A 27,105-nucleotide genomic window follows, 5' to 3' on the forward strand; every position below is an offset into this window, starting at 1 on the left:
GTGGCGCTTCATCATGGAGTCAGAAAACATTTCACTGGCGCGACGTTTGTAAATCGCCAAAAGACGAAATATGCCTCCAGTATGGCAATAGTCAAGAAGTAGGTATACATATGACAATTCCCACGAATATTTTCCACATGCTTATATTTTAATGTTTCAAGACCGCAACTTTGGTTTTCATTAAGTCCAAATTTATTTTTCTTACACAGAACTGTCGTCTTACGAAGTGTAAACCTGTTATACGCCACAAATGAATTATTATTTTAATAGCTGGAGCAAATCATGCAAGCAAAGATGCAAATACTTAGGGCTTGTGTTCTTATCCAGTCATTATTCACCTACAAAACAACCGATACAAGGCCTAGGCCTACAAATTCCTACAATATTGATTTTTGGTGTTTGTTTGGTTTTTTTAATGTCATGCAGCTGGCTCAGAAACTTTTGAACATCTGGCTGTGCCAGACAGACTGACCTCAGACGATTAGTGAATTAGTGAAAACAGTTAACTGAAAAGGCGTTTCCTGTTTGTACATTTTCAGCCAACTACCCACTCTTTCTGAAGCCTAAGTGAGTCTAGTGTAATATTTTGAACAACAAGCATGGCGGGTTCATAGAATAGTTTACTACGTCATCCGGTGTGGTACATGCGTGTTACGTCATCAATTACGTACATGTGTATGACATCACAGTTAACCCTTTATCATACATATCCCCTCTTCATAAAGTGAAACTAACTAAATTTTAACACTTTAAAGTCCATGAACATAGAATGTTGAACTGGTAACTGAGAACATAAACAGTTCAATCTTGATATCTTCTGGGAATGTTGATAGGTCTACCAGAACTGGTCGTTACTGGCATGGTGTTTTCCAGGGCATTTTCTTTTGGACTGTCTTGGATTTCAGACTTTACTGTTTTAGTGTCATCTAACTCTGGAGTGATTTCTTGCTTGTCCTTCATGTTGCCAAAGTCTTCCGCTGTTGTTCTGATGTGACGTCTATTTCGTCTGTATGCTTTGCCTGTGTTAGTTGTCACCTCGTATGATTTTGGTGAAGGGTCGACTGCTGTCACAACAGCAAGATTCCAGCCGCTCTTCTCCTGTACTCTGACATATTGTCCCGGATTCAGGGGAGACAATTCTCTGCTCCCTTTGTCATAGTAGTACTTTTGTAGATCTTGCCTGTATTCAAGTTGTCTTTGAAGCAGGGAATGATCTTGTGCTTGTGGTTGGAGGAGTGCTTTTGACACAGGCAAGCGGCTCTTCAGGCGCCGGCCCATCAGCATCTGTGCTGGCGACAAGTTCACTTTGTCCACAGGTGTATTTCTGTACTCAAGAAGGGACAAGTAAACATCTCTTCCACTTGCCTCTGCCTTTTTCAACATCATCTTGACTGTCTGTACTGACCTTTCGGCTTGAACATTCGATTGTGGATATGTCTGGCTTGATGTCATGTGGGTGAATTCCCATGCCTGTGAAAATCTGCAAAACTCAGTACTTAAAAAATGTGGTATTCCGTTTCTAGCAAAGACTGACTTCATTTCTGTGATAGTAGTTTTGCTTGACAAGTCAGTAAGTTTCACAATTTCTGGGTACTTTGAAAAGTAGTCCACACACAACAGGTAGTCACTGTTTTTGTATACAAACAAGTCTGCACCAACTTTAGCCCGTGGTCTTTCTGGTATGTGATGGCTTTTCAATGGCTCTTTTGTGTTGCTCTTTTTGTTTTCATTGCAGATTGTACACTGTGATAAAAAAACTTTGATATGTTTGTTCATTCCAATCCAGAAGAGTACATACATCTCTTGCTCGCTGCTTGCATTTCGTTATTCCCATGTGTGCTTCATGAATTTTCTGTAGCATTTCTGCTTGCAGTGCCCTTGGAACAACTAGTTTGTTTCCCTTGAAGACTAGATCCCCAACTACAGTCAGTTCGTCACGAATATTCCAGAAGTCTTGTACACAAGCTGGAACATCTTTCCTGTCTGACGACCAACCAATGAGAATGACAGATTTCAATTGCTGTAGTTGTGGGTCATCTGCTGTGGCCAACTTGAATGTCTCCACTCTAGATGAAGTCAAGGGTAGTTATGATATAAAGTTCACATCAAACTCTGTCTCATCGAACCAACTGTCATCAGCTGGGAGATATGCTCTGCTTAGAGCATCAGCAACGATAAGTTCTTTACCTGGACGGTCAGTAACCTGTAGATCATATTTCTGCAGACGGAGCAACATTCTCTGCAATCTTTGTGTAGCCTCGCACAATGGTTTTGAAAGATTGCTTCAAGGGGCTTGTGGTCTGTTTCTACGAGGACAGGTTTTCCATATATACTTTGATGGAATTTTTCATACCCATGCAGGATTCCCAGCATCTCCTTCTCGATCTGTGCATATCTCTTCTGTGCACTTGTTAGTGATCGTGATGCAAACGCAACTGGCTTTTCAGCTTGTATGAGCATTGCTCCTAGTCCTTCGGAACTGGCATTAACTGACAATGTTACTGGTTACTGTTACTGTCTGTCACTTGTTTCTTCAAATTCTTGAAGCATTTTCTCTGGCGTTCTTCCCAGTGCCATGCAATGTCTTTTGACATCAACTCCCTCAGTGGCGCAGTTTCACTGGAGAGATTTGCTATGAGTTTTCCTAGGTACTGAATCATGCCCAGGAATCTCATCAAGTCATGTTTGTTTTCCGGCTCTGGCATTTCTCTAATAGCCTTCACCTTTTCAGGGTCCGGTTTTAGTCCATCCTTTGTCAGAAGATGTCCAACATATGACACTTCTGTCATTCTCAACTTGCACTTTGATCTGTTAAGTTTCAGACCACTTGACCGTATCCTATTCAGGACTGCATACAGTCTCTCATCATGTTGCGGTACATCTATACCCCACACTAGCACATCATCAACGGTGCATTCTGCACCCATAAGGCCCTCTAGTAGCTGAGACATTGTTCTCTGGAACACCTCTAGAGCTGATTTAACTCTGAAAGGTAGTCTTGTGAAGCGATACCTACCATATGGTGTGTTGAAGGTGCACAGTTTGGAGCTCTCTTGATCCAGTTTGATCTGCCAGAACCCGGACTCAGCATCCAGAACAGTGAATACTTTAGCACCAGGTAAGTGTGACATGATTTCTTCCACAGTTCTCATGGGATAGTGTTCTTTTTTCACAGCCCTGTTTAGATCTTTAGGATCTATACATATGCGCGTCTTGTGTGGTTTGACTACAGTAACCATGCTGTTCACCCAGCTGGTTGGTTCTGTCTGTTTGACAACGACACCAAGCTTCTCCATTCGGTTGAGCTCAGTTTTTACTTTACCCATTATTGCTGCTGGCACTTTTCTTGGTGGATGTACAACAGGTGTAACATCATCCAAAAGTTCAATGTGATGTTCTCCAGGCATACAACCTAGCCCGTTGAATAGTTCTGGAAATTCTCCCAGAATATCTTTATTGACCTCTGGACTTGGTAACACAGTTCCTCAACTGCATGTATGCCGTGCATTTCAACATTTCTGTACATGTTTTCTTTCCCAGAATGCTAGGTCTGTTGTCTTTGACAACTTGGAACAGTATCTTGTAACCAATTCCCTTGTGTGTGCACTCTAGCTTTGATTGTTCAAGTGGGGCTGTCTTATATCCAAAATACGAAACTAGTCTTGTTTGAGATTCTGACAACTGTTCATCTACTTGTTTCAAACTGTCATACACTCGTTTGGAGATGACATTACACTGTGCTCCTGTATCAAGCTTGAACTCTACCTGTTTCTTGTGAATTGTCAGAGTTTCTTTCCAGTCCTCATTATCACAATCTGACTCAAGCATTCCTATGAATAGTTGGTCAAAATCCTCAATTTCAGACTCTGAATTCTCCACAACATGTACATGTCTGTTTTTGTTGTCAGGGCGGTCTCGTCTATCTGACATAGGCTGTCTTGCTTTGCACATACTTGCAAAGTGGTGTCTGCCACCGCACTTGTCACAAATTCTTCTGCAGCTGGGCATTTATCCTTCATGTGATTATAGCCACATGCCCTACATCTTGGATACTGTGCATTTCGCCTGTCTTCATAATGTCCTCTTTGCTTTTTGTCCTTCCTTGTCTCGCGTGTGCCTCCTCGTGCACGGCCTCTTGCATAAATGGCATGAACGTTTTGACTCTCTGTTTGTTCTTCACTCAGAACTTTTAATTGTTGTGCACTTGCCTCAGTAGCCCTGCACAGGTCAACAGAACGAGTCAAAGTTTGGTCAGGATCTCTCAATAAGCGCATCCTCATACTGTCACTTTGTACACCACAGACAATTCTGTCTTTAATTAACCCTTCGGTTAAGTCAGCAAACTCACAGCTTTTAGCTTTGTTTTTCAAATCTGTCACATACTGGTCTATAGTTTCCCCTATTTTCTGTGATCTCGTGAAGAACGCATGTCTTTCTATAGTCAAGTTTTTCTTCGGTTGACAATATTGTTGAAACTTCTGTTTAATTCTGTCAAACTTTTTATCGTCACCTTCATTCGCCAATTCGAAAGAATTGAATACCTGCACGGCTGATTCTCCCGCCACGTGTAGCAAGGTCGCACATTTCACGGCCTCTGACTTCGCAGCGATTCCGTTGGCAGTTAGGTAAAACTCAAACCTTTGAAGCCATCATTTCCAGTTCTCAGCTAGATTGCCTTCAAAACTCAGTTCATTTGGTGCTCGTAACTGCTCCATACAGCCCAGTTTTCCGTGTTCACTTCTGACACCATGTAATATATTAAACAACAAGCATGGCAGGTTCATAGAATAGTTTACTACGTCATCCGGAGTGGTACATGCGTGTTACGTCATCAATTATGTACATGTGTATGACGTCACAGTTAACCCTTTATCTTACAAAGTTAACCCTTTGAAATCTGTTTAGACTAGTCATCTCAACTAATAATAGTAGTAGACTTTTGTATTTGTATATATCTCATTGCAATATACAAGGGTAAAGAAACGGAAAAGCTGGTAAAAACAATACTGGTGTGTATTGTGAAGTCATTTGAACAGGAAAGCATCAAATCAGTGATTAGTAGAGGCTGGGACGGGTAACACAGGTACTTGGGTCGGGGGGGTACTGAGTAGGACCTGTGTACCCACAAGACCACCCGGACCCATTGTTAATCATGTAATGTATTGTTTAATGACAAAAATTATCTAGAACTCCAAGGTTACACGACAAGTCACACATGTTTGCATTTCTTTCTGACTATGCACACATTCTTCTGACTTTATATATGTTTGAATAAAGATAAAGCTCCAGTCATCTTCAGTGTAAGCATGATCAGATTGCTTGATACTTTTATATAAATATATTTTGGCAGGGTAACGGTCAAACTATTTCCAATCAGAAATTTTGTACCTATCTCTTGAGACCTACAGCAGGTACCCTGGTAGAGTAGGATAATAGGGTTTGGGGTACCTGGGTAGAAAATTTGGACTTGTCCCAGCCCTAGTGATTAGATAGGCTCTCTCAGGTTGGTCAAGAAATATATTCTAAAATTTGACAAGTGTGGAATATAATTCCATTTTTGTGTCTTGTTGCTTAGTATGTAGACCAAGTCATGAAAAAAATGAAAGTAGGCAAATGACTTGTTATTTCCTGAATCTTTCTTTTTCATATTTCTTTCATATTTCTTCAAACAGACAAGACTTTTAAGCATTGACTTAAAGAAAACCATGTTCATTAAATTGTATTTTTCATTTGACCACTGATCCTGTTTGGGAAACCATGTAATGACAAGGCATTAGCATTGAAACTTGTCACTAAAAACAGCTAGTGCACCATTTAACATTCCTATTATGTTCTTACTTGCCATGGGCTAATTGGGTAGTGTAGGTGTCGCACTGTTTTCATGGGCCAGTACATTTCTTTTTATGTATGGGAGTGTCCAACCCTGATATTTACTGCTTAAGCCAGCAGCTGCATGTCTGATAAGCTGCAGAGATTGCATCAGAGGATAGACCTGACAATTATACTATGCATGACACAGAGACTCTGCTTTGTGCTGACTCTATCAAGGTTGCATGCTGAGCAATGAGCTTAGTTTACTATTCTCTACCCAGCTAGATCTGTTACTTGGTGCATGTCAAAAAAACATTTCAATAAGGAATCAAACCAAATATTATTTCATTATTTGCCTTCACTTGATATAACTGGGTTTGTAAAAATATAAGTTCAGTCTTGTATGAATTATCATATACAAACATTCTACCATTATTTTTATCTGCAATATAGTATTTTGCTGAATATGTACTCTAATTTTTGGGATAACCTCTTGGAAGGGGGGCACATTGGCCTAGTCGTGTAAGGTGCATGCATCTCTTAGTAGCCAGAATAGTGATAACATATAGCGATCCCCTGAAAAATCCTGAAATTTTACCAGCTCTTAGGAAAAGTATAACATTAGACAAATTACTCGTGCTAGTGGGCTTGTGCCAATTGCATCCCTGATACCAGTGCCAAAGGGTTTCACCAAAGTGATGAACGTCTAAGACCTGCATCACTGCTGGCTTTCCTGTCACATCAAGCTGGCACGCCATCATTTGACTGAAATACTGTTCAAAACAGTGTGAAACCCACCTCACACAGAAACTCACCTTTTATTTTGGCATGGCAACAAAACAATAGTAAATATACAATAGTTATTAGGGGACAAAGGGTACAAAAGTCACTGTCCAAAGAAATTTATGTACAAACACACATATATTTATTGCAATGCATAAATTAATGTCTAAATTCTCCTCAGATGTTCTGTACAACATATTGTGCATCCCCTAGACCGAGACATGTTTCTGCTGTTACAAACATTCTTTCTTCAGTTTATTATGGCAAAAACCCTTATACAATTCCAACAGCTTTGAAGACTGTGGGCAGTTCAAACAGCTTCAAAAGACAGTGGTCAAAGTTGCTAAGCAAAATGCTGCACTTCTTACAATAAATACAGTACAACTTAGTGGTACATTTAACTAGAGCTGGGGCTATAGATAAAATAATCAGTCAGGGATTTGATGTAGAGTCAGAACAATCGTCATTTACTATAATGTCACATTGATATTGAGCAAAATATGGAGGAATTTGAATATGTTGTATGATATATATATTCCTCTGTAACATAATTGCAATAAACATGACATCGCAACAGTTACGATAGACTTGTATTCATATGAAATAGACATTAATATAACTTCTTGTGTCGTCTAAGGCACTGCAATTTGCTGTGCAGAGTTGCGTCCCAGAAACCTATGATTGTGGGTTCGAATCACGGTTCGCCCCAATTATGTTTCTAGGTTTGTCAGCACCATACCCGTGCTTGTGAGTTTCACCGAAGTGGTAAACACCTGAGACCTGCATCACTTCAGGCTTTCCTCCCACTAAAGCTGACACGGTGTGATATAACTGGAATACTGTTAAAAGCGGCGTTAAACCCAACTCACTCACTCACTATTAGCCACAGTAGTTTTATGTTATTCTTCCATGACAAGGGCTGAAATCGTTACATTTAAAATCGATTAACACGCAAGCTCTGATTATCTATATGAATAGTCAAAGTGATAACCAGTACTATCTATGACAGTATTGTGACCCACCAGAAGAAAAGGGACCTAATGGGTGCTAGGATACAATTGTGCTGGGATATCATAAGACATTTGACATTTGAAGAAAGCCATGTGTGATGTTATGTATCTTTGTAATAAGTATGAATTGGAGTTTTGTGTACCGTAGATGCTGTAGTTTTAAAATATAATGAAAAGTCAAAATGGGATTTTTTCTCCCATAAGGTCCTTTATCTCATGGTTGGTCACATTTAATGATAAACTTACATATTTAAATGCAAGTGGAAATTTAATAAAAACAATAAATACATAAAAGTTTTTGAATATTGGTAAACCACATATCCCAATGAAATACTAACAAAAATTACATTTTATTGTGCATATGACATTAAAAATGGAATCATGTATATTGCAACGAATCATAGCAATGTAAATGATTTTCATTTTGCAGCTAAGTTATGCACTGATTTTTCAACTTTAGCTCATATCAACATCCAGTATTTGCAAACTGGATTATTCATCATGTACTTCAATACAAAGTAGTATATATGATCAGATACTGTTTGGTAAGACTACCATACTTTCCCTTATCCTGCTAATCAGATCTTAACAAGAAAATATAAATTTTAGGTAGAGGGAACATACAATAATCTTTCCCACTGTACACAGGACAGGACAGTATTCATCTTCCCGAGGCAAGAGAGTTTAACTGACTTTAAAAGTCCAGTTCCCACCCTTGCCGAACTAGGCTGGAATTCCTGGGCTCGATCATAGCGCCACCAGTGGCTATACGAGTTATGTCCTTTCTATGCCTCTCCTATTGACCAATCAGATTCAACCTCTCGTATCACTTGCATTTGCTTCAAACAAAACGGTGGCGCCCAGTCAAGACGATCTGATTGATAATCAAGATCTATATTGTGATAAAACGAGACTTACATCGCGAAGTGCATCAAATCATGTGAGCACCTTGATTAAAAGCCTGAACAGATTTAGAAAATATCTGTTGACAACGAGTTAGCGTTGCACATGCTTTGCAAATCCTGCAGTCGACCGAAATCTGCATGACACTTTACGAACCGGATTTCGATTTCGGTGCACAATTTTGATTGGACTATGCATAGACTCGTTAGTCCAGCCAAAATGTAACTCCATAATACCAGCCTAGTTCGGCAAGGGTGGAAACTGGACTTTTATAGTCAGTTAACACACTTGCCTCGGGAAGGTGGACAGTATTGTACATTACACTATTTTGAATTTTCCCAAGAAACTGGTGCAATGAGTCATGAAGTATGCATTTTGGAATTTAATTCAAAACCTAACTTCCCTCTTCCACTGAGATAAACATTTAAGTAATGGCAGTGAAAATCTGTTGTTGTTTTTTCACAGTATGGAATGAAAATGCAAAAATATATATTTAGTTAGCAAAATAGATTACTATTTTTTAGTAGGAACATTAAGAAATTATACTTAAATCCAACTTAAATCCATTTACTTCATATTATCAAAACTTTTTGTTGTGTACGATTAAGATAACAGTGTCACCAGCCTAAGGTTAGGGTGACATATTGCATTGTACACAACCACTACAATGGTAAAGCTTCTGTCTCAACACTCCTTTCATCCCAGAGAGGATTGCTATCACTTGAGAGCTTCCAAATTTATCAATGATTTGTCGCCCAGGCTTGTGTCTGTGCCATGCTACTTGACAAAAGACCCTGCACAGGTAATTATGGCTGACCAGATAAGGGAGTAATCCAGCTTTGTTAATTGGCCTGACTTCTTAAGCTGTTCTGCCAACCAAGCTGTTACATTAGGCTGGTAGCTGTGAGTGATTGGCCAGTAGGGTCAAGCCATTCATCTTCACCTATTCAACTGACCACACTGACTGGAACTGAAGTCCGGATGTGGTCTGTGGGATATCACTTTTACCTCACTCTAAACCTCAGTGCTTGAAGTGACTTGGTTGAAGGGCTTTGTGGATACTGGTACAAGATCTTGCTTGGCTGTTGTGGTGTGCTAGTGTTCTTTTATCCTTTGTATGCTGACATGTGATGTGCTGTTCCTGTCATATATAGGTAAGTTGGGAATATGCTTGGTTTAATTGTGGTGCACTGAGCCTAGCAGATATGTTGAGTACATGATCAGAAGCGTGTCATGTTGTAAACACCCTATAGGAGCTGCCATAAGGATTTTGGTGTAAACATGGCTATCATTCTAGATACTCAGACGTGGATAGTGTCAATAATCATTACAACCCCTGTATCAACGAAGTACCAGTTTCACGTTTCTAAGTTTGTACGCAGTCAGGGCTAGATGTCATTGATTTTGCAAGAGACAAACGTCATTAGGACATTTTCATGATTTTTATTTTTTTTATAGATCACGCTATGCCTTACAGTGTTTGAAATTAGGGAGGTCCTTCATGTTTGGTCCTCTGATGTTGAGTCTAGAGACCCCAAAATCTTTAAGGGCTAAGAGAAGGACCCTTGACTTCCATGCTTCATTTCGAACACTGCTTAAAGTACATTTGTGGAGAAAGCTACAAAGGAATTTGTAATATTTCACTGTGGCGAGTTTTCACATTTCTTGCTATGGACCATGCCAAAACTTGTGTGTTGGTGTTTAAAAAGATATTACTACATCTCAGCTCTAGAGAGTTCTCACACAGTGTAAGTCAGTACATTTATGCTTTTTAAAAGGTCATAAGCTTTAAGAACAAATGCCTGCATAATTAATTTGGTTTCTTGAAACAACTTATTTGATAACTAGATGATCAGACTAAAACTAATCCTTGTACAGCGCATAACATCAGGAGAGAAAAAAGAACAAAATGGAGAACTTCTTAATGTGTCCACAATATTCGACATGTGTTTGTATTCTGTCATATCAACAAACTTTCTTGTACATCTCAGAGAAGTTTCGTAATTGAAAACTGTTTTTAAAATTTATTTGTTTATGTTCAAAATTTCATGCAATTCCTCAAGATTAGAAGAATATATGTAAAGAATTGATCAGGGCAACAGTGAATGAAATGTTGAGCATGTTATCTTGACAGCCAGGTGAATTACAAGGTGATATTTTTCTTTGGACAATTAATCTGATCAAAATATAATATAAAAAAATTTCAGAAACAGCCCACATATTTTGTCAGTGAGTCATGTCACATTTGACCTAATTCTGAATTTATCACCATGTCTATGTAATTAATACCTTTCACAAGGAACAAGAGCACCATAAAATGACATTTAACATCCTCTGTCCCCTTCCTCACCCCATAGAGGTACCCCAGTGTCCTGGTACAACACCATTTCCCTCCCCCAGCCCCCTATCCCACTGCCCCTGGCAATGGTTTTTTTTATTGTGTTGTGCACCAAAGTTCTTACCCAGCTGTTGGGCATGTATGGGTCAGTGTTTGGCTAGTGGAGCATGACCTATGACTGATTGATGTACAAGACTAAGGATTTGACCAGCACATGAACATTGCATTGGTCCTGCAGCAATCAGTCATCCTGGATGCAGGTTATGTAATTATATAGGCTGGCTAATCAGTTGCTGTTTGTCACTTGACATTCTCTTTTCATTTTGGTGCGATGAAGCATGAGGAAAATATCTAACGTATGTGTCAACATGGTCTGGTGAGTATCTTGTTGGTATATGGTATTTGTGCTAATGAAGGCATGATGTATGTGTTCAGGGGTTTATCTGGACCCGCTCAGAGCCCAACATATGGCCCCATCTGTAGCAAAAGCCAGTTAATATTCCCAAATCGGAATTACAAATCTCCCAATTTATGTAATAACTAATCACTAATTTTATGGTTTTGTAACTTGTATTTCCGTATAACAGGACCAAAAAACAAATGAACTTACAAATGCAAGCTTAAAATGTCAAAATAACTCTGGATTTAAATAAATAAGATCTTTAAAGAAATTCCCAGTTTTGAACAAAATAATATTTCTTGGTCGTTTTGTCTGCCTTGGGCACTTAGATTAGAATCCTGGATAAATCCCTGGTGTTTATCATGACACCCTTTCATGACTTAATCTCAGGCCCTGCTGATGTAGATACAGGGCCATGCAACCAATGTCAGCGTAATCCACAAATTTGAATCCAGACTGTCCCCAACTCCTGTTACAGTTGTAACCACTGATGTTACAGCTATTTAGAATTGACTTGCAATTACTGATAGCAGTACCACTAAAGGGGATGCAAGAGGTTTTATTGAGTTCTACACTATTGCTTTGAATGCAGTGTTAAACAACTCCTATTTTAAGAAAAATGAAAATCACAATGTTGAAACAATTATTTTTTTCACGGTTAGTCTGAAATCTGAATGCTTGGGATTGGTTTGTAAAACCAAATAAATCCCTGCCCTTTACATACAAGTGAGTTAGGTTCAATGCAGCTTGGAAAAGCATGCCAGTTTTATCACAAAGTTTAAAAGAAGGTGGTTTGGTGAAAACAGAAACATGTTGTATATTTCACAATGCACATTGTGATTTGATATTTACATTTTTGTATGTTTTATAACCACTGTTGTGTTTATTTTGTTCCTATGTATGTGTCAGATTAGCTTACTGTTGCATGAAATAGGAGGGTATGTATAAATGAATAGCCATAAATTATTCTTTCAGAAATCTTCACAGTTCTCTGCTTGGAACAAGCACATTAATTATTGTATACGGCAAAACAGTTTGTAAAAAGATACCAATAATGTAGGCATATTACTAATTAAACGTAATCAAAATTAGGAAAAGAATCTACTGATTTAGTGAACATTGGGAAATGTAGCTACATAGCTGGAATATTGCTGAGTGCGGCGTTAAACAGCAAACAAACCATGAATAGATCTTTGTAGATCCTGCTTAATACACTTAAAGACAGGGCATTAGAAAATATTAAACAGTTTTGAGATTATTTTCCTTTAAAAAACCTTTGAAAGGTTACAAGCAATAAAAAATCCTTAAATTTATTTTTCTCATGAAGTGTCTTATCTTATAGTGTTGTAAATTGTGCATAATTAAGGGTAAACTTTCAGTAAATAAATATAAGGATGTGTCATAAAAGACAGAGATATTGTGATTACAAGACAATTGTTTGAGTTACATTTATTTATTTAAATGTTAAATATGGATTTTCATTAATTTCTTCAGGTACCAAAACATCATGTTTATAAGGCCCTGAAAACAAAAGAAAAAACTGAACTGAACATGCATTAAATTCTACCCATTTACAAAGAGATACTACACATATTGAAAGGGTCTGTGTTCTCTACATTATCTGACAAGCAAACAACAAAATGTCCATTTCACAAGGTGCAAGATGCGAAATCTACAACTAGTTGGGAGCAATAAACATCAGCGTGACGGATAGAATGTTGTGATAACATCACAGAGTGACAGAGGAGAGATGAAATGTAATTAATGGATCAGACAATGATCTGAGTCTAACTGAGGGGGACATGCCAGACCCCCAAGGCTGCCAGTGAAGGGTGTCAGGGGCTCTGTGCTAATCCCCCTCTGAAGGCGTATTATGTTACCTCTGACCGCTGGCCTGTAACAGAGTAATGGTAAATATTTAAAGTGATAAAGTTTGCTAGAAATTACAGATGTGACTTCAAGGGATTATGTTAGAATTCAAAGAATAACAAGGGACAGTAAGCCCCTTGTAATGTATCTGTGCAGAATCTTTTCGGATAAGTTTCTTAATTGTGTACGTAAATAAGGTATCAAAATATTTGCCTGCATATTTCTAGAATCAGTTCTTTGATATATTTGTGATAATGATTTCAATATGATCGGTGAAATTGGTCTTTATTTACAAATTAGTGTCGTCAAGTCACAAAAACGCCACAACTATGCTCTCTCATAATGTGCCAATTTCTGAAACATGGATTGATTAACTTATTTAAAATCTTTATTTACTTTTTATTTACTGATGTTAGATTATTAATAGCTGAGTGTTATGAATTCTGTTTCAATGTTGTTTTTACACAGAAATTTAAATTCTAACTATTTAAAAAAAAATCTAATTATGGGTTTACAGATTGACCTACTCATAACCTCATAGAATAAAATTTTTTAAGATTTTTTTATTTTCAAGTCAACAAATTTCATTTATCAAAAAAGAAGGTTGACATGAAAGAGCATTAATTCCTTGATTTGTCATTCAAAGAAAAGGTAAATCTCCTAACTTTTAGCTCCCCTGAAACATGTGCAACTGTTTAATAATAAAAAAATATTTTTGGAAATATTTTTCTTCCATCGCTGACAATTGGTTAAAAAATTCTATCTGTAACCCAAATATATTATGAATCTAAGTTACATTAAAAGACATTGCTATGACAGGCATAAAATGGAGACAGCAGTTCTCTGGTGATATAATAAGTATTAGAATTTATATGGTGTAACCCAATTTACTACAAAGTAATGTCATTGTTGTAGATCTGATTAGAAGAAATAGCCATTATTAGAATATTAGAATAATTAATTCCAGTTTCCTGTATATAGAACATTGTAAACAAGATTATTTCACAGGCCAATGCAAGTTTGCATATTTAATGATAACTGCACAGAGGTTGTAAAACTGCCATAACTACAAGCTGTTTCCTGTCAGTCGGTGTATTAAACCTTTATGAGTGCCCTCATCTCAGACCCATCCCAGTTCAGTGGTAAGGCCTTGCAATATTTAATCATTTATTTGACAGCCAAAATGCGGAGCACCTTCCCAATTTTAATGTAATGAATGTATAATGTATTGTGAAATATTTTTTTATATTTCTCTTTGCAAATGTTAGGTACTCATCAACATTATTGATTTTTCTAAATTGCATTAATGGTCTGCAGGTCTGAAATACCTTTGCTGACTTTGGAGTCATGATGATTATATCATCATAATGAATAATGTGTATAGTACATTGTGAATTTCATGAAACTCATGGAATTATATTTCTTATGATTTTCTATAGGGTTTGTGTTTATATATGCACATTGTTTAGAATAATTACATATCTTATTTGAAAAGTTTCATATGATATAAATAAACATAATTTACCTGAAAAAGTGCAAGATATTTTTGAATTTTTTGATAGGTATTTCTTAAAAGTTGACGGATAACAATGTAGACACAAATGTTTTATGGATAACAACTTCTTTATTATACTGTAACCTCAATGTTTCAGTATAGATCCTTATTCTGTTATAGTGGTATAAGAATCTATGCCGAAATGTTGCAGTTACACTATAATATAGAAGTCGTTATCCACAAGACATTTTTGTTTGCTTTTTCATAATATTTTTATCATTCACAAAGAATAAAATTTTAGAGCCCACAGCTAAGTTAATCTGTCAAGTGAGAATTGATATGGTAACTACACACACAATACTCCCCATTGAGAGGAGCTTGTTTCTTGTTCTTCTTACCCTTTCAACTCGGGTGTAGGACTAATAGCCTGACACAAAGTATTATCCCCCCACCACGAGAAGACCTCAGTGCTCCAGCATGGCAGTGCTATAGCCTCTAGAGTGTGTTGAGGTGATAGGGGTGTAGGCATTGGACCGACCCATTTCCCATGTGCCAACAATGGCATGTCCCGATGTACATTGCATGCTTGGGTTGACAGTTGACACTAGGGGCAGGTCAGTTGCAGAGAGCAGCTCTTTGACAGCATAATAGGCTTGATCTGATGAATGATCTGGCAGTGTGTGGATTTAATGTGGGATGGGTGTGCTGCTATAGAATGTAGGCTTTTGTTGCTTTTCATATTTGTAACATATTTGATACATTGAGCTTGTGTTGATAGGGAAGTTGTTCTGTTTGCTTTGCATGGTCAATGTGATGTTTTTTTATATATTTTCCAGGGTACCACCATTAATGTGTTTATATTCAGACTTCTTGTTAGGATGAATGTTTGTGTTTCAAACTGAACCTTTTGTTTCAAGGGTCGGTGTTGCAATTGCTTAGTGTTAGTGTAAGATTAGTTTTCATTACAGTTGTCATTTTCAGAAATGTATTGTTTAAGAAAAAGCTCTGACAAAAATGTTATATTTTCAAATTTTGAAAAAATCAATGTAGGGATTATCTAGCCACCAAACTGCTGAAACTGTAGGCATAAATTCCAAATTGGAATTAGCATTGTTTCCTAGTTTATGTCCTAATTAAACTAATGTAGCTTTGTAATTGGAAAGGTCAATTATATTTTCTGAAAGCCTTGATACTTTGTTTTACACCACTGCATTGATTCAGTGTCATGTTACAATACCTAAAACTTGTGTATGTCAAGAAATTCAGAACATTCTTGACTGATAAATTTCTATTTTCACAATTAACATGAAAGGTTTATGGTTATTATTTTGAAAGTTAAACAAAATATCAATTACATTTTAATTAGATTGTCTGGCCCAGATTTTTTACAGACCGCTGTCATATAGCTGGAATATTGCTGAGTGTGGCATTAAACAACAAACAAACAAAGCTTTACAAGCCCAGGTAACGATAAAATGACCTTGTAATGTTAAAACAATGGGGAAATTGGGACATTCGTACTAGCCAGCTGGAATTGTTCTCGGGCTAGTGGCTAGTGTTATGTTCTAACCCTGTCAAGTGCGGCATTAAACAAGGCTGGAAAGTAAATCTAACCAACACTCCCCATAGGGGTCCTTGTGGTTGATTGTTATGTTCAGATCAGTATCAGATGCATAATAACTAGCTTCTCCTTCCAGATAATCTAACGTGACCCAGCAGCGAAGTGCCTGGTCAACCATCATCCATCCCATGCCTCGCATCTCCCCGGATTGGACCACACCCACTACAGGCAGCCATGATGGACATAGAGTGGTGGAGGAACCTGATCGCGGCCGACATCTATGCCACGTTGAAGCAGAAGGAGCAGGAGTTGCCAGTGTTCCACAGTCAGGGCTTCCAGCTGTCAGCTCGCACGTACCTGGTGGACTGGTTGTCACTGGTGGTAGAGCAGCTCCAGCTCTCCAGCCTCACCCTTCATCTAGCCATCTTCCTCCTCGACTTCTATATGGACTCAGTCGATACCGACAGATACAAGCTCTATCTTCTCGCCATGACATGTTTGCGTGTGGCTTGTAAGTGTTTAAATTGTAGCTTGACGCTTACCATGACAAAGCCATGTGGTCTGTTCACTGTGCAGAGTTGCATTCCTTTGTTTGTCACAGGATCTGCTAATCATGGTTTTGCATCCCAAATTTACCTTGAGTAGGTGACCCTATGGTCTAAGAAACTGTAGTTTGCAGAGTTGCATCCCTGTTTTGAGTCAGAATCTGATTAAGGTTTGAAATCCCAGAACCAACTTGACCATGATTCTTGGTCTGTCAGCAGCTTCCCTATGCCTTTTGGTTCCACCAGTGACAGACGTCATTGCTCTCTGTAATCTTAGTGATTGTCCTACTTAAAGCTGAAACACAATGGTTTAACGAAAATACCATTAGAAAGCATATTACTAACTTGAACTTGTTGTTAGAGGCGACTAACAGGATCCCAATTGCGTGGATTGATGCTGATGATTATTTACAGACTGCCATCATACAGGTGATATATTGCTGGGTGCAGCTTTAAACAAGAAACAAAACCAACTTGAAAGTGTTCTGATTTGCCCAGCTGTTCAAAGAGACACATTAAATTAACAATATCAAAAGTGTGTATTATTTAAACACAAACATCCTTGATATCTAGTTGTATCATATAAATAGCAGGTACACTGTAAATGCTTCATTCAAATGTTTTAAGTGATAAGATACTATTTAAGAAGTTGACAGCCAAATAATACAATCCAGTTTTCCTCCCCTGACTCATGCCCCTGAACATATGGCAAGAGTTACTGGGAATAGCCCTTGGCGTGAATTGTAATCCATTCTTGCATATCATGTGGTGTGTGGGTGATCATGTTGAATACTTACTGCTTCAATACAGGGTTCGACATTTACACATGTCTGCTAGTCTGAAACAAGTAAAATTCAGGAAGGAATGGTGACATTACCTATTTTCCATTAGGTAGATGGCCACTCTCTTCAGACCATTTTTGCAGACTAGTGAACATAAATAAATTTTTCAAACCCTGCAACTTGGATGCTGCACTCACTCACTCACTGCTTTTTCTATCTGTTATCATTCCTGCAGTGCCTATTTCAAAGCAATTTTATTTTATTTTTCAGGTAAATTTGAAGAACACATTGACAAACTACCTCGTCCCTCTGTGCTAAATTCCCTTCTCCCAAAGACTGTCGGTATCAGCCTTGGCTATGACGGATACCTGCTGCCTGACTTTCTGGACATGGAACTCAGTGTGTTGAGGTTCCACAACTGGCGAATCAGTGCTCCAACCACCGCCCATTTCCTCCCGTACTTCCTGACAATAGCTGCTGACGAGGGTGACCTACATAACGGGGTGCCCATTGTCTCCAAGACTGTAGTGCTGCCATACCTGGAGAAACATGCTAAATACTTCTCCGAGATCTCTTTACAAGGTATACAGATAGAAAATGGGTATTCAATTTCAGTGGTCATAGTAATAACACTAATGTGGAAAATTATTATAGGGGTCCCGTATCTATGGCTCCAGGAGGGCCTCACTTAATTTCCAACCCTGTAGAACATTTACTTTCAACAGCATTCAAGATTTTAGCAATAAGTCCCTCTATTCAGGTTTTGTCTTTCTGCTCCTAAAATAGAATTTGACATAAAGTGTTATACACCTCAAAACTCTAGCAAGTTTATGCCTGTCTGAATTGAAGGCTTACGTCCCATTAAATTATGGTGCATGATCTCCATAGGATATTTAACATTTTTGACACTGATAGAATTATAGAATCATGTCTTATTGATACTTAGCCAACAGACATTGACTTAATATGGCTTTGTAACTTGCATCATTTTGACATGCCCCCAAATTCTAGTAATACAATATTTTACACCTTTCACGGTTTTATTCAGCTATTGCAGCCATATTGAAAATGTCAGTTTTGTCAACTGGGAAAGTTGATGTCCGTTACGCAGGTGCCTGTTTTCCTGCCTTAACAACTTTTCTTTCCTCCTGATTATAGTATCAGTTTGTTAATGATGTATCATTGCATTATTTTATATACAGTGATTATATATCGACAGATTTTGTTCTAAAAGAAGTTGTTGGGTTTTTCCTGCTAAGATCTGCCTTAATTAATCATTTCTTTTGGCAATGAGTTAGTAAAGATGCAAAGTCAAAGGGGGGTAATATTCCTGACACCTAAGTTATCTCCCCTTGACCATATTGCATAAAATATTCCTTAACAGACTTGCAACACTTATCTAAATGAGTTTGTTAATACACGTTAGGACTCTTGGTCCCCAGCACTCCAGTGCATGTTGAAAGAGGCAGCTATGGTGGATTTGGTGGTCACTGAATTAGTTGAAAGTGTGACATCATGCCCTGATGATGTGGAATGTTGCTCATCATCACAACCACTAGTTTGGCTATACAGAGATTATTAGCCGGGTTTGTTTCCATATCATAAATATCATATGTAAGGAATAACATTATGCAAGCTGTTGGCCAGCAAAATATTGATTGTTATACATAATAATCACTTCATCATATAATATCAATTAAAAAATAATCAATGTTTAAGACATAAATTCATTCACAGAGGCAACTTTACATGAATACAGTGCTGGAGTGAACCGCCCCTATTATTATGTACTGCGAAATGATTTGAAGCCATGTTTGTGTACAGAAATGTCCACACATCAAGAAAAATCCTAAACGTATTGGGACCTTTAGGCAACAATTTATTGAGCAAGTAGACATTGCATAGATGCATGGACCTTATTAAAAGTAGTTCCTGTTAGCTATGCGTACCTCATTTGCATTGTGTTGGATTGAGCTACCATGTATATCGGAATGGTTTATCGCATAGATAACAGTAATTCATTTTATAAGTGTTGTTTTCTGTGGTGTTTCAGATCACACATTCCGTGACTATCCTCCATCCCTGACCGCGGCTGCATGTATAGCAGCGTCGCGGATATGTCTCCATCTGACGCCAACCTGGCCCAAACACATGATGCTGCTGACAGACTACTACCTAGAGGAGCTCCTGCCCTGCATGCAGCTGATGCTGAGGTACATGGCTTGCTTGATTACATCTTGATTGATTGCACCATAGGGCTAACTATGTAGGTGGGAACAAATATATATCTGACATTTCAGATTTTGTGTGTTCTTCAAAAAGTTGCCATATGAGCAGTGTTAGTTGAGCAGTGTTAGATGGTTGAGCTTTGTTTGTTGAGCTGGTCTCATCTGTCCTAGTAGGGCATGAGTGGACCAGTCGCCTAATTTGCTGTGAGTTGCATCCCTTGGGCACTCCTGAAACCTGTGACTGTGGGTTCAAATCCGGATTATGTTTCTAGGTTTTTCAGCACCATACGCTTGCTCGAGGGTTTCACCGAAGTGGTAATAAAGAACTGCATCACTTTGGGCTTTCCTTCCACATGAAGCTGACTCTCCGTGATATAACTGGAATACTGTTGAAAGCGGCTTGAACCCAACTCACTCATGCATTCACTCATCTTTCTTGCAGATTTACTATTGTATGCACAATTCTGGAAATTTCTGATACTTTATTTTATATGATTTGTCAGAAAATACAGTTTTACAAAAAGATTGGTTCTTTTGGAGGGACATTGTGGGTGTGCTGAAAGAATGTTTTGTGAAAATGATTGTCTTCAAAACAAATTCACCATCTCCAGAAAATACAAAAGCAGCATCTTCTCCTTGTACGCCCCTAAGTTTCCTTTATTTCTTATTATGATACCTATCTGTTCAGATATCATCAGCGGGATGAAGCTAACCAGGCTATGACAGCAACGGCGGTGGTGACGCCAGTTGTGGAGTATGTTGCACCGACCATCTCCACGACGTACTACAACCCCCACGTCATCCATCCTCATCCTCATCCCCACCCTCACTGGGTTGCCTACAACCACCATCTTCATCATGTTACCACAGCTCATATTCATCCCCTTGGACAGCTGGCTCTCTCATAGGTAAACTATTGCAGTACACTTGGCTTGTATCAGCACTGTATTTGACATGTTCAGCACCAAGCTGTAAACATCTTCCCGAGGCAAGGCTGGAATTCCTGGGCTCGACCGTAGCGCCACCAGTGGTTATTACGAGTTATGTTCCTTCTAAGCCTCAACTATTGACCAATCAGATTCCACCTCTCGTATCACTTGCATTTGTTTCAAACAAAATGGTGGCAAAACGATCTGATTGATAATCAAGATCTATATTGTGATAAAACGGGTCTTACATAGCGAAGTGCATCAAATCATGTGAGCACCTTGATTATAAACATGAAAAGACTTGGAAAATATCTGTTGACAACGAGTTAGCGTTGCACATGCTTTGCAAATCCTGCAATCGACAGAAATCTGCGAGACATTTTACAGACCAAATTTCGATTTCGGTGCGCGATTTTGATTGGACTATGCATAGACTCGTTAGCCCAGCCAAAATGTAACTCCATAATACCAGCCTAGTTTGGCAAGGGTGGAAACTGGACTTTTATAGTCAGTTAACTCACTTGCCTCGGGAAGATGAGCTGTAAATGAAACAAAACTCACTTTCTGTCCAAGTACTCACTCCACAGTGGCAGGTTTATTATAGACTGCCTTGTACACTTTGTTTTAACAAAGTTTGAAAATTAGAATGATTGGACAAAAGTTCTCTGTAACAGGATTGTTAGACCGTGAGTTATGTGTAACAGAACTGTTGGACTGTGAGTTACAATGTATGTGTAACAGAATTATTGGACAAAAGTTATGTGTAACAGAATTATTGGACTGAGTTATTTGTTACAGAATTATCAGACTGAGTTATTTGTAAATGAATTATTGGACAAAAGTGATGCGTAACAGATATATTGGACAAAAGTGATGTGTAACAGAATTATTGGACAAAAGTGATGCGTAACAGATATATTGGACAAAAGTGATGTGTAACAGAATTATTGGACAAAAGTGATGCGTAACAGATATATTGGACAAAAGTGATGTGTAACAGATATATTGGACAAAAGTGATGTGTAACATAATTATTGGACAAAAGTGATGTGTAACATAATTATTGGACAAAATTGATGTGTAACAATTATTGGACTGAGTTAATTGTAACAGAATTATTGGACAAAAGTGATGTGTAACAGAATTATTGGACAAAAGTGATGTGTAACAGAATTATTGGACGAAAGTGATGTGTAACAGAATAATTGGACAAGGGTGATGTGTAACAGAATTATTGGACAAAAGTGATGTGTAACAGAATTATTGGACAAAAGTGATGTGTAACAGAATTATTGGACGAAAGTGATGTGTAGCAGAATTATTGGACAAAAGTTTGGGAAATATCCTTATGGTTGTAATGTCATTCATGAATCAAATGTATTCTGTTTTACACAATTATGAATTGTACCTATTTCATTGCAGAGTCAAGACATACCATGGAATGAGATCTGAAGCCAAATCTCCACGGGTGTGAATCTATGGGTTAAAGTGCAATGTATATTTATGTTTGTTAATAAGTTGGCCCAAACAGACAAGTCACCTGGTTGTTCTTATTTCAGAGTATTTCATTATTTCACCTCATGATATTTGACAAATTTCCTCAAGGGACCTATCATTTTAGGGGTGTGTGTGTGTGGGGGGGGGGACCAAGTAGACCAGTGAGGGAGGGGTGACCATTGAGGTGGTTCAGTAATAATTACACAATATAATTGAAGAACCTGCATCGCCCACAAACCCTCTATTATTGGAAGGTCCGCATTGCTTTCAGCATTTTCTGTTTAGGAATTCATAATTCAAAACTTGTTTAGTGACTTGCAATATTTGCACTGATTTTTGTGTTGCTTAATTTCCTGTCATTAGCTTCATCTAGTCAACTGCTGCTGATTTTAGTTCACTGTAATAAGAGCCCCTGGTTCTAACAAAATGGACAAAGGGGAGTGCTTATTAAAACCACACACAACAATTTGTTTTCAGAGACCGAACAGTAGTGACCAGACACCAATCAAACTGAAACTTATGATAATGGTCGCTTGGCAATTATATACCCCTTCTGTTGCTGCTCTTTTCTTTAAAAACAAATCTGTATTATACACAAGAAAATATGGACTGTCATGTATGTAAATTTTCAGTCTAATACAGGGGTGCTTATGAAGAATACTTAAAGATTAGTCTTGAAGTTTGTCAGAGCAGACACAGGAATTGGGTTCTTGATACGACAAATACAGTATTTGGGATATACTCTGATTTTAACCCAAGCATATGACCTGGTTGTATAATCAGTCTCTATTTATAGTGCAAATGAGGTGCTACAGTCAGTGACATGCTACCAGAAATGTTTAGAAGGGACAATGACTGAGCTGTGACATTCCAGCCCTGATGCCTCGTCAATACTTTACAGGCTTGTAGAAAGTACTTTAATCATTACATGTTTTCAGATCTGAGAAATTTCATTTGGAATTGAATTGTCTTTGAATGCTATGAAGTCATGATACAGTGGATGGCATCACATGCTTCTAAAGTAACTGAACCTGCCTGGTTAGCAGAACAACCTTAAATGCCTCCTGGTTAGCAGAATGTGTACCTTAAATCGAAGTTGTTCTGACATGCATACAAACATAGCAGTGATATCTAATTAAAAAGGCCTCCATTTAGCCAAGCAGAATGGCACATTTTTAAAATTTGGGAGTGAGATAAGGAAGAGTTTTCAAGAAAGGTATTCATGCGAACTGCAAAGTCAGAATAATATCCAATTCCATTTACCGGTAACAATGTTTTTCAACCAGATTTCGTCACATTGAAGATACCCTCCATGATATGCTGTTCACAATAAGGTATACACCACAATACCCGCTTCATGATGTTATACATATCTAAATACCAATGAAATAGGCTGAATGTTTTTTATTTGGAAAGGAAAACAAATGCTGATCACTAATGTCTTAAAATGATGTAGGAATCTGTTGAAGCGCTCTGGAAAGCAATGTTAGCATTTTGACCATTGTACACCTATATTAAAAGTCAGTGTAGTGCTAAGATGAGTTTCTGGAATAGGGAGGGCAGTGTTTGTTCAACACAATTCAAGAAAAAGTTATTGAATTTCATATTAAAAAAAATAATTATGTTTTAGCCAACAAATGTGCAAATAAATCTACCATTTTCAGAGTTATGACAGTTCCGATTTGAATACTCAAAGTAATGAATGTCACCCAGATACAGCTGCTATATACTTGCTTTTAAACACCATCTTGTTATACGTTTTGAACACACTAGTGTTATGCATAGTGCGAGTTCCCTTCTAGGTTTTCCATTGTAAGCGACGCTTTTTGTGTTGGTATACAATCAATTCCTACATTCTATAGTTTGGTGTGTAATGTATTGCTGAATTCATTACCATAATGCGCTCTTGCAGCTGGCTGCATCCTACGTATTGTTTCCAGTTAAAAGATATCGGATTTAGGTTTGGTATCGCCAGCTGTTCTCTTTGTTTCATGTTTCACCTCCTCTGAATGTGGTGAAATGTGTATTCAGAGAGCTCTAGGTGTGATATCTTGACATGAGTCACCTCAGCTGTTGGTCTCTGATTGCATTTGACAACTACTGTTAATTGTAAGGGAGATATTCAACCAGGGTTCAAACTAAGAATTATCTGTTCTAGTCATGAAAAATGCTTCATAATGACAGTGTATAATTTTCTGAAAGATGTAGGTGAAATTGCTTGACTAAAAGATGTTCTGAACACATAAGGGGAGATAGTTATGTCAGCATCATCCATGATGCTCCCTTCTGATGAAGAAGAATGTCCTGATTAAGAACACTGTAATAAGGACCCAAGGCGTGTCTGCTCAGTGTTGTGGAGTAGTGAAAAATACACACCCCTGATTAATGAGGATGATCTCAAACCAGTGCTGGCATCATTGATACTCAAAATGACCTTACGGTTTTAACCTCACCTTTGTAAATACTGCACCTTTCAATGTATATAATTGTTAGATACGACATGTTTGTTGCGTCAAGGAAAGGTTGTGAAAAACGTGATATTTCAAGGAATGTTTGTCCATTGATACACTGCTACACATAAATTGTGCATTACTATTTTTTTATTAAAAATTTATATTTTTCCATGCTGTCATGAAAATGTATATTTGCCTAGGGTAAGAACTGCTTGATTAGTTCCTTTGCAGGAGATGTTTATGGAATGATTTTAGGGCCATTAACTTATTTTTTTCTTGATAATAATCTTGAAATTTCAAGATAATGAGCTCCCTCTGAATACATTTACATAGTGTACATGCTTGTTCGTTAATTACACTGGTGCTGACAAGTTGTAAACATGTTGCAGTGAGTCTTGAAATCTAGCATCTTGAAATTTCAACTTCGTCTCTTGGAATTTCAAGAAAAAAATGTATAAGCAAATGGCCCTATAGGGCTCAGTGTAGATAACAAAGTGGACTGTGCTTGCAGCACTCTGCGTTTACTTTGAATAATTGAAAGTTGAAGTTTTCATCTAACTAAATAAAGAACATTTTTTGTTTCTTGCCAGCCACATTTGGTGTATGTATATTTTAAGTGTGCAATTACATTGCTGAGAAGAAGCCAAGAAGTGATGTTCATATACCAGTTATACTGATAGCAAGAAATAAGGGAACATGTACAAAGACATGAAGTATGGTAGTAAACAATCTGGAACAAAACAGCTTGTTTGGCAAATCTTATTTGTTGATAGAAAGCTTGTTTACTGTATATGTAGAAAACTTCATCGGATATTGTTCGGTGTTCCTTTACTTTTTGCTATCAGTATATGTATATCTGCTACTGCTGTGTCAGGGATGGAAATTAACTCAAATACCAAACAAGCCCACAGGGCTAGTGGAATTATTTTCTGCTAGCCCTGCAAATGGTTTCTAGTCCTTACAAATAAATCATGGCGGTTTGACAGGGGATAATTTACAGTGTTTAAAAAACTTACAGGCCTTAGGGGCTAGTAGAATTCTAATTTTATTAACCCGAGGTAATTTCTACTACCCTTGGGCCTACGGGCGAGCATTAATTTCTATCCCTGAAATGTGCTTGATATACCTGTAGTTTCTGTTCACATGTTTTGTATTAACACTGATTTCTAATTTCATTGGCAATGATACCCAACAGTAGTCCAGCCAAGAGCAGTAACACTCAAAAGAAAATGAGTGTTTTGTCAATTTTTTCATTTAATCAGTGACTGCTTGGATCCCAAAAAGGGAATAGATTATGAAACTTAAGAATTATATTTTAGTGATTTTAATTCAATTTGAATTTTTGAAAGTCAAAAGACAAAGTTTCATGACTTTCTATGATTATTTTCTCGAAGGAATAGTAGTCCAGATTGATAAGGTTTGACTCTACAACACGACTTTATTGATACTCCAAACCTTGAGAGTATCAATTTCTTAAGACAATCTTATCTAAAACTAACCATTTCTGTTAATAGTTTAAGATAACTATTGTATTAAGAAATGGTTCTCTCTGGGAGTTCTCTCAAGAAGCAGTTAGACTTTGAAAGATTGATTATGCTTTATTGCACATCTTTTCGTCCCATATTTCCATGAATTCATAATAATCTCATTTACATTGATTTGATTGGCTGTTATTAATGTTGGTTGTGTCACAAGGGCTACATTGTATTTAATTTCGGTGCTTTCTGTGTTACCAGCATTAATTATGACACTATGTACACATTTAGTTTTCCTTTTTGAGTAAACCAAGCTAATCTGAAAGAAATTTGGACCTAGAGGAGAGTTGTACAAAAATGTGTTGAATGTGGTGTACTCTTAAAAGGTAGAGCTATAACATTTACTGTATTTCGCCATTGAGTCCCAGAGTGTAGTTACAAGGCAAGGCCTTTTTTGGTAATTAGCTTTACAGATTCTGTCTGACGTCAAAACCTGAAAACTGTTAAAAGCTAAAGCTAAATAGCACAAATCTTGTTTTATTCCACAGACTTACACGTTCACCTCTGGCTCAAAATAGGTATAACAACCAGACAATCTTACTTATGCTTTTTATATTGAAACATATTCAGATGACAGAACAAAAAAGGGTTAACCTGAATTTTTATTTTATTTTCTCCCCAACATACTGATTAGGATTGTTCACCAAATAATCTGTAAACCAATGAACGAAGCCTTGACATGTACCATAGGCAGAGAGCACTGTCAAATTAACCTTCTACACTATGTGACATGACTATGTATGTGTCGTATATGTTATGTTCTTTGTTAATAACACTTTTATGATGTAATGTTTGTTCCGTTTCCAGTGTCTTGTTAAATGTGTTTTTATTTTGATATAATTTGAAGTTTCAACAATTTAGTAGTTATCATTTGTAATTCTACAACAATGTAAATATTCACCATGTATATACTGTACATATGTAAGCTATTACCACTTGAAGCAATTAAACTATTGTTGACTGATC

The 27,105-nt window shown here is 37.5% G+C and overlaps 1 protein-coding gene across 3 annotated transcripts; it reads left to right on the forward strand.

Moving 5' to 3' along the window:
• LOC124138480 (cyclin-J-like) lies at nucleotides 1-27,105 on the forward strand. Of its 3 annotated transcripts, none has more exons than XM_046505136.2 (6): nucleotides 1-98; nucleotides 16,307-16,681; nucleotides 17,768-18,079; nucleotides 19,551-19,710; nucleotides 20,414-20,633; nucleotides 22,077-27,105. In XM_046505136.2, the coding sequence occupies exons 2-5, from the start codon at nucleotides 16,405-16,407 to the stop codon at nucleotides 20,631-20,633; spliced, it is 969 nt and encodes a 322-aa protein (XP_046361092.1). In that variant the 5' UTR covers nucleotides 1-98; nucleotides 16,307-16,404; the 3' UTR covers nucleotides 22,077-27,105. The 3 variants fall into 3 exon arrangements, with proteins under 3 accessions (XP_046361092.1, XP_046361093.1, XP_046361090.1); XM_046505137.2 differs by lacking the exon at nucleotides 1-98 and adding an exon at nucleotides 9,228-9,661; XM_046505134.2 differs by lacking the exon at nucleotides 1-98 and adding an exon at nucleotides 15,214-15,326.

The sequence above is a fragment of the Haliotis rufescens genome, unplaced genomic scaffold (assembly GCF_023055435.1).
Source record: "Haliotis rufescens isolate VD_foot unplaced genomic scaffold, xgHalRufe1.0.p SCAF_54, whole genome shotgun sequence".
In the NCBI taxonomy this organism is placed as follows: Eukaryota; Metazoa; Mollusca; class Gastropoda; order Lepetellida; family Haliotidae; genus Haliotis; species Haliotis rufescens.

What these genes read in the sequence shown, in the direction of transcription:
- LOC124138480 (XM_046505136.2), top strand. Translation starts at nt 16,405, where the DNA reads ATGATGGACATAGAGTGGTGGAGGAACCTGATCGCGGCCGACATCTAT. An exon ending in GACATGTTTGCGTGTGGCTT is followed by an intron (nt 16,682 to 17,767) that starts GTAAGTGTTTAA and finishes TTTATTTTTCAG; the next exon opens with GTAAATTTGAAGAACACATT. An exon ending in CTCCGAGATCTCTTTACAAG is followed by an intron (nt 18,080 to 19,550) that starts GTATACAGATAG and finishes GTGGTGTTTCAG; the next exon opens with ATCACACATTCCGTGACTAT.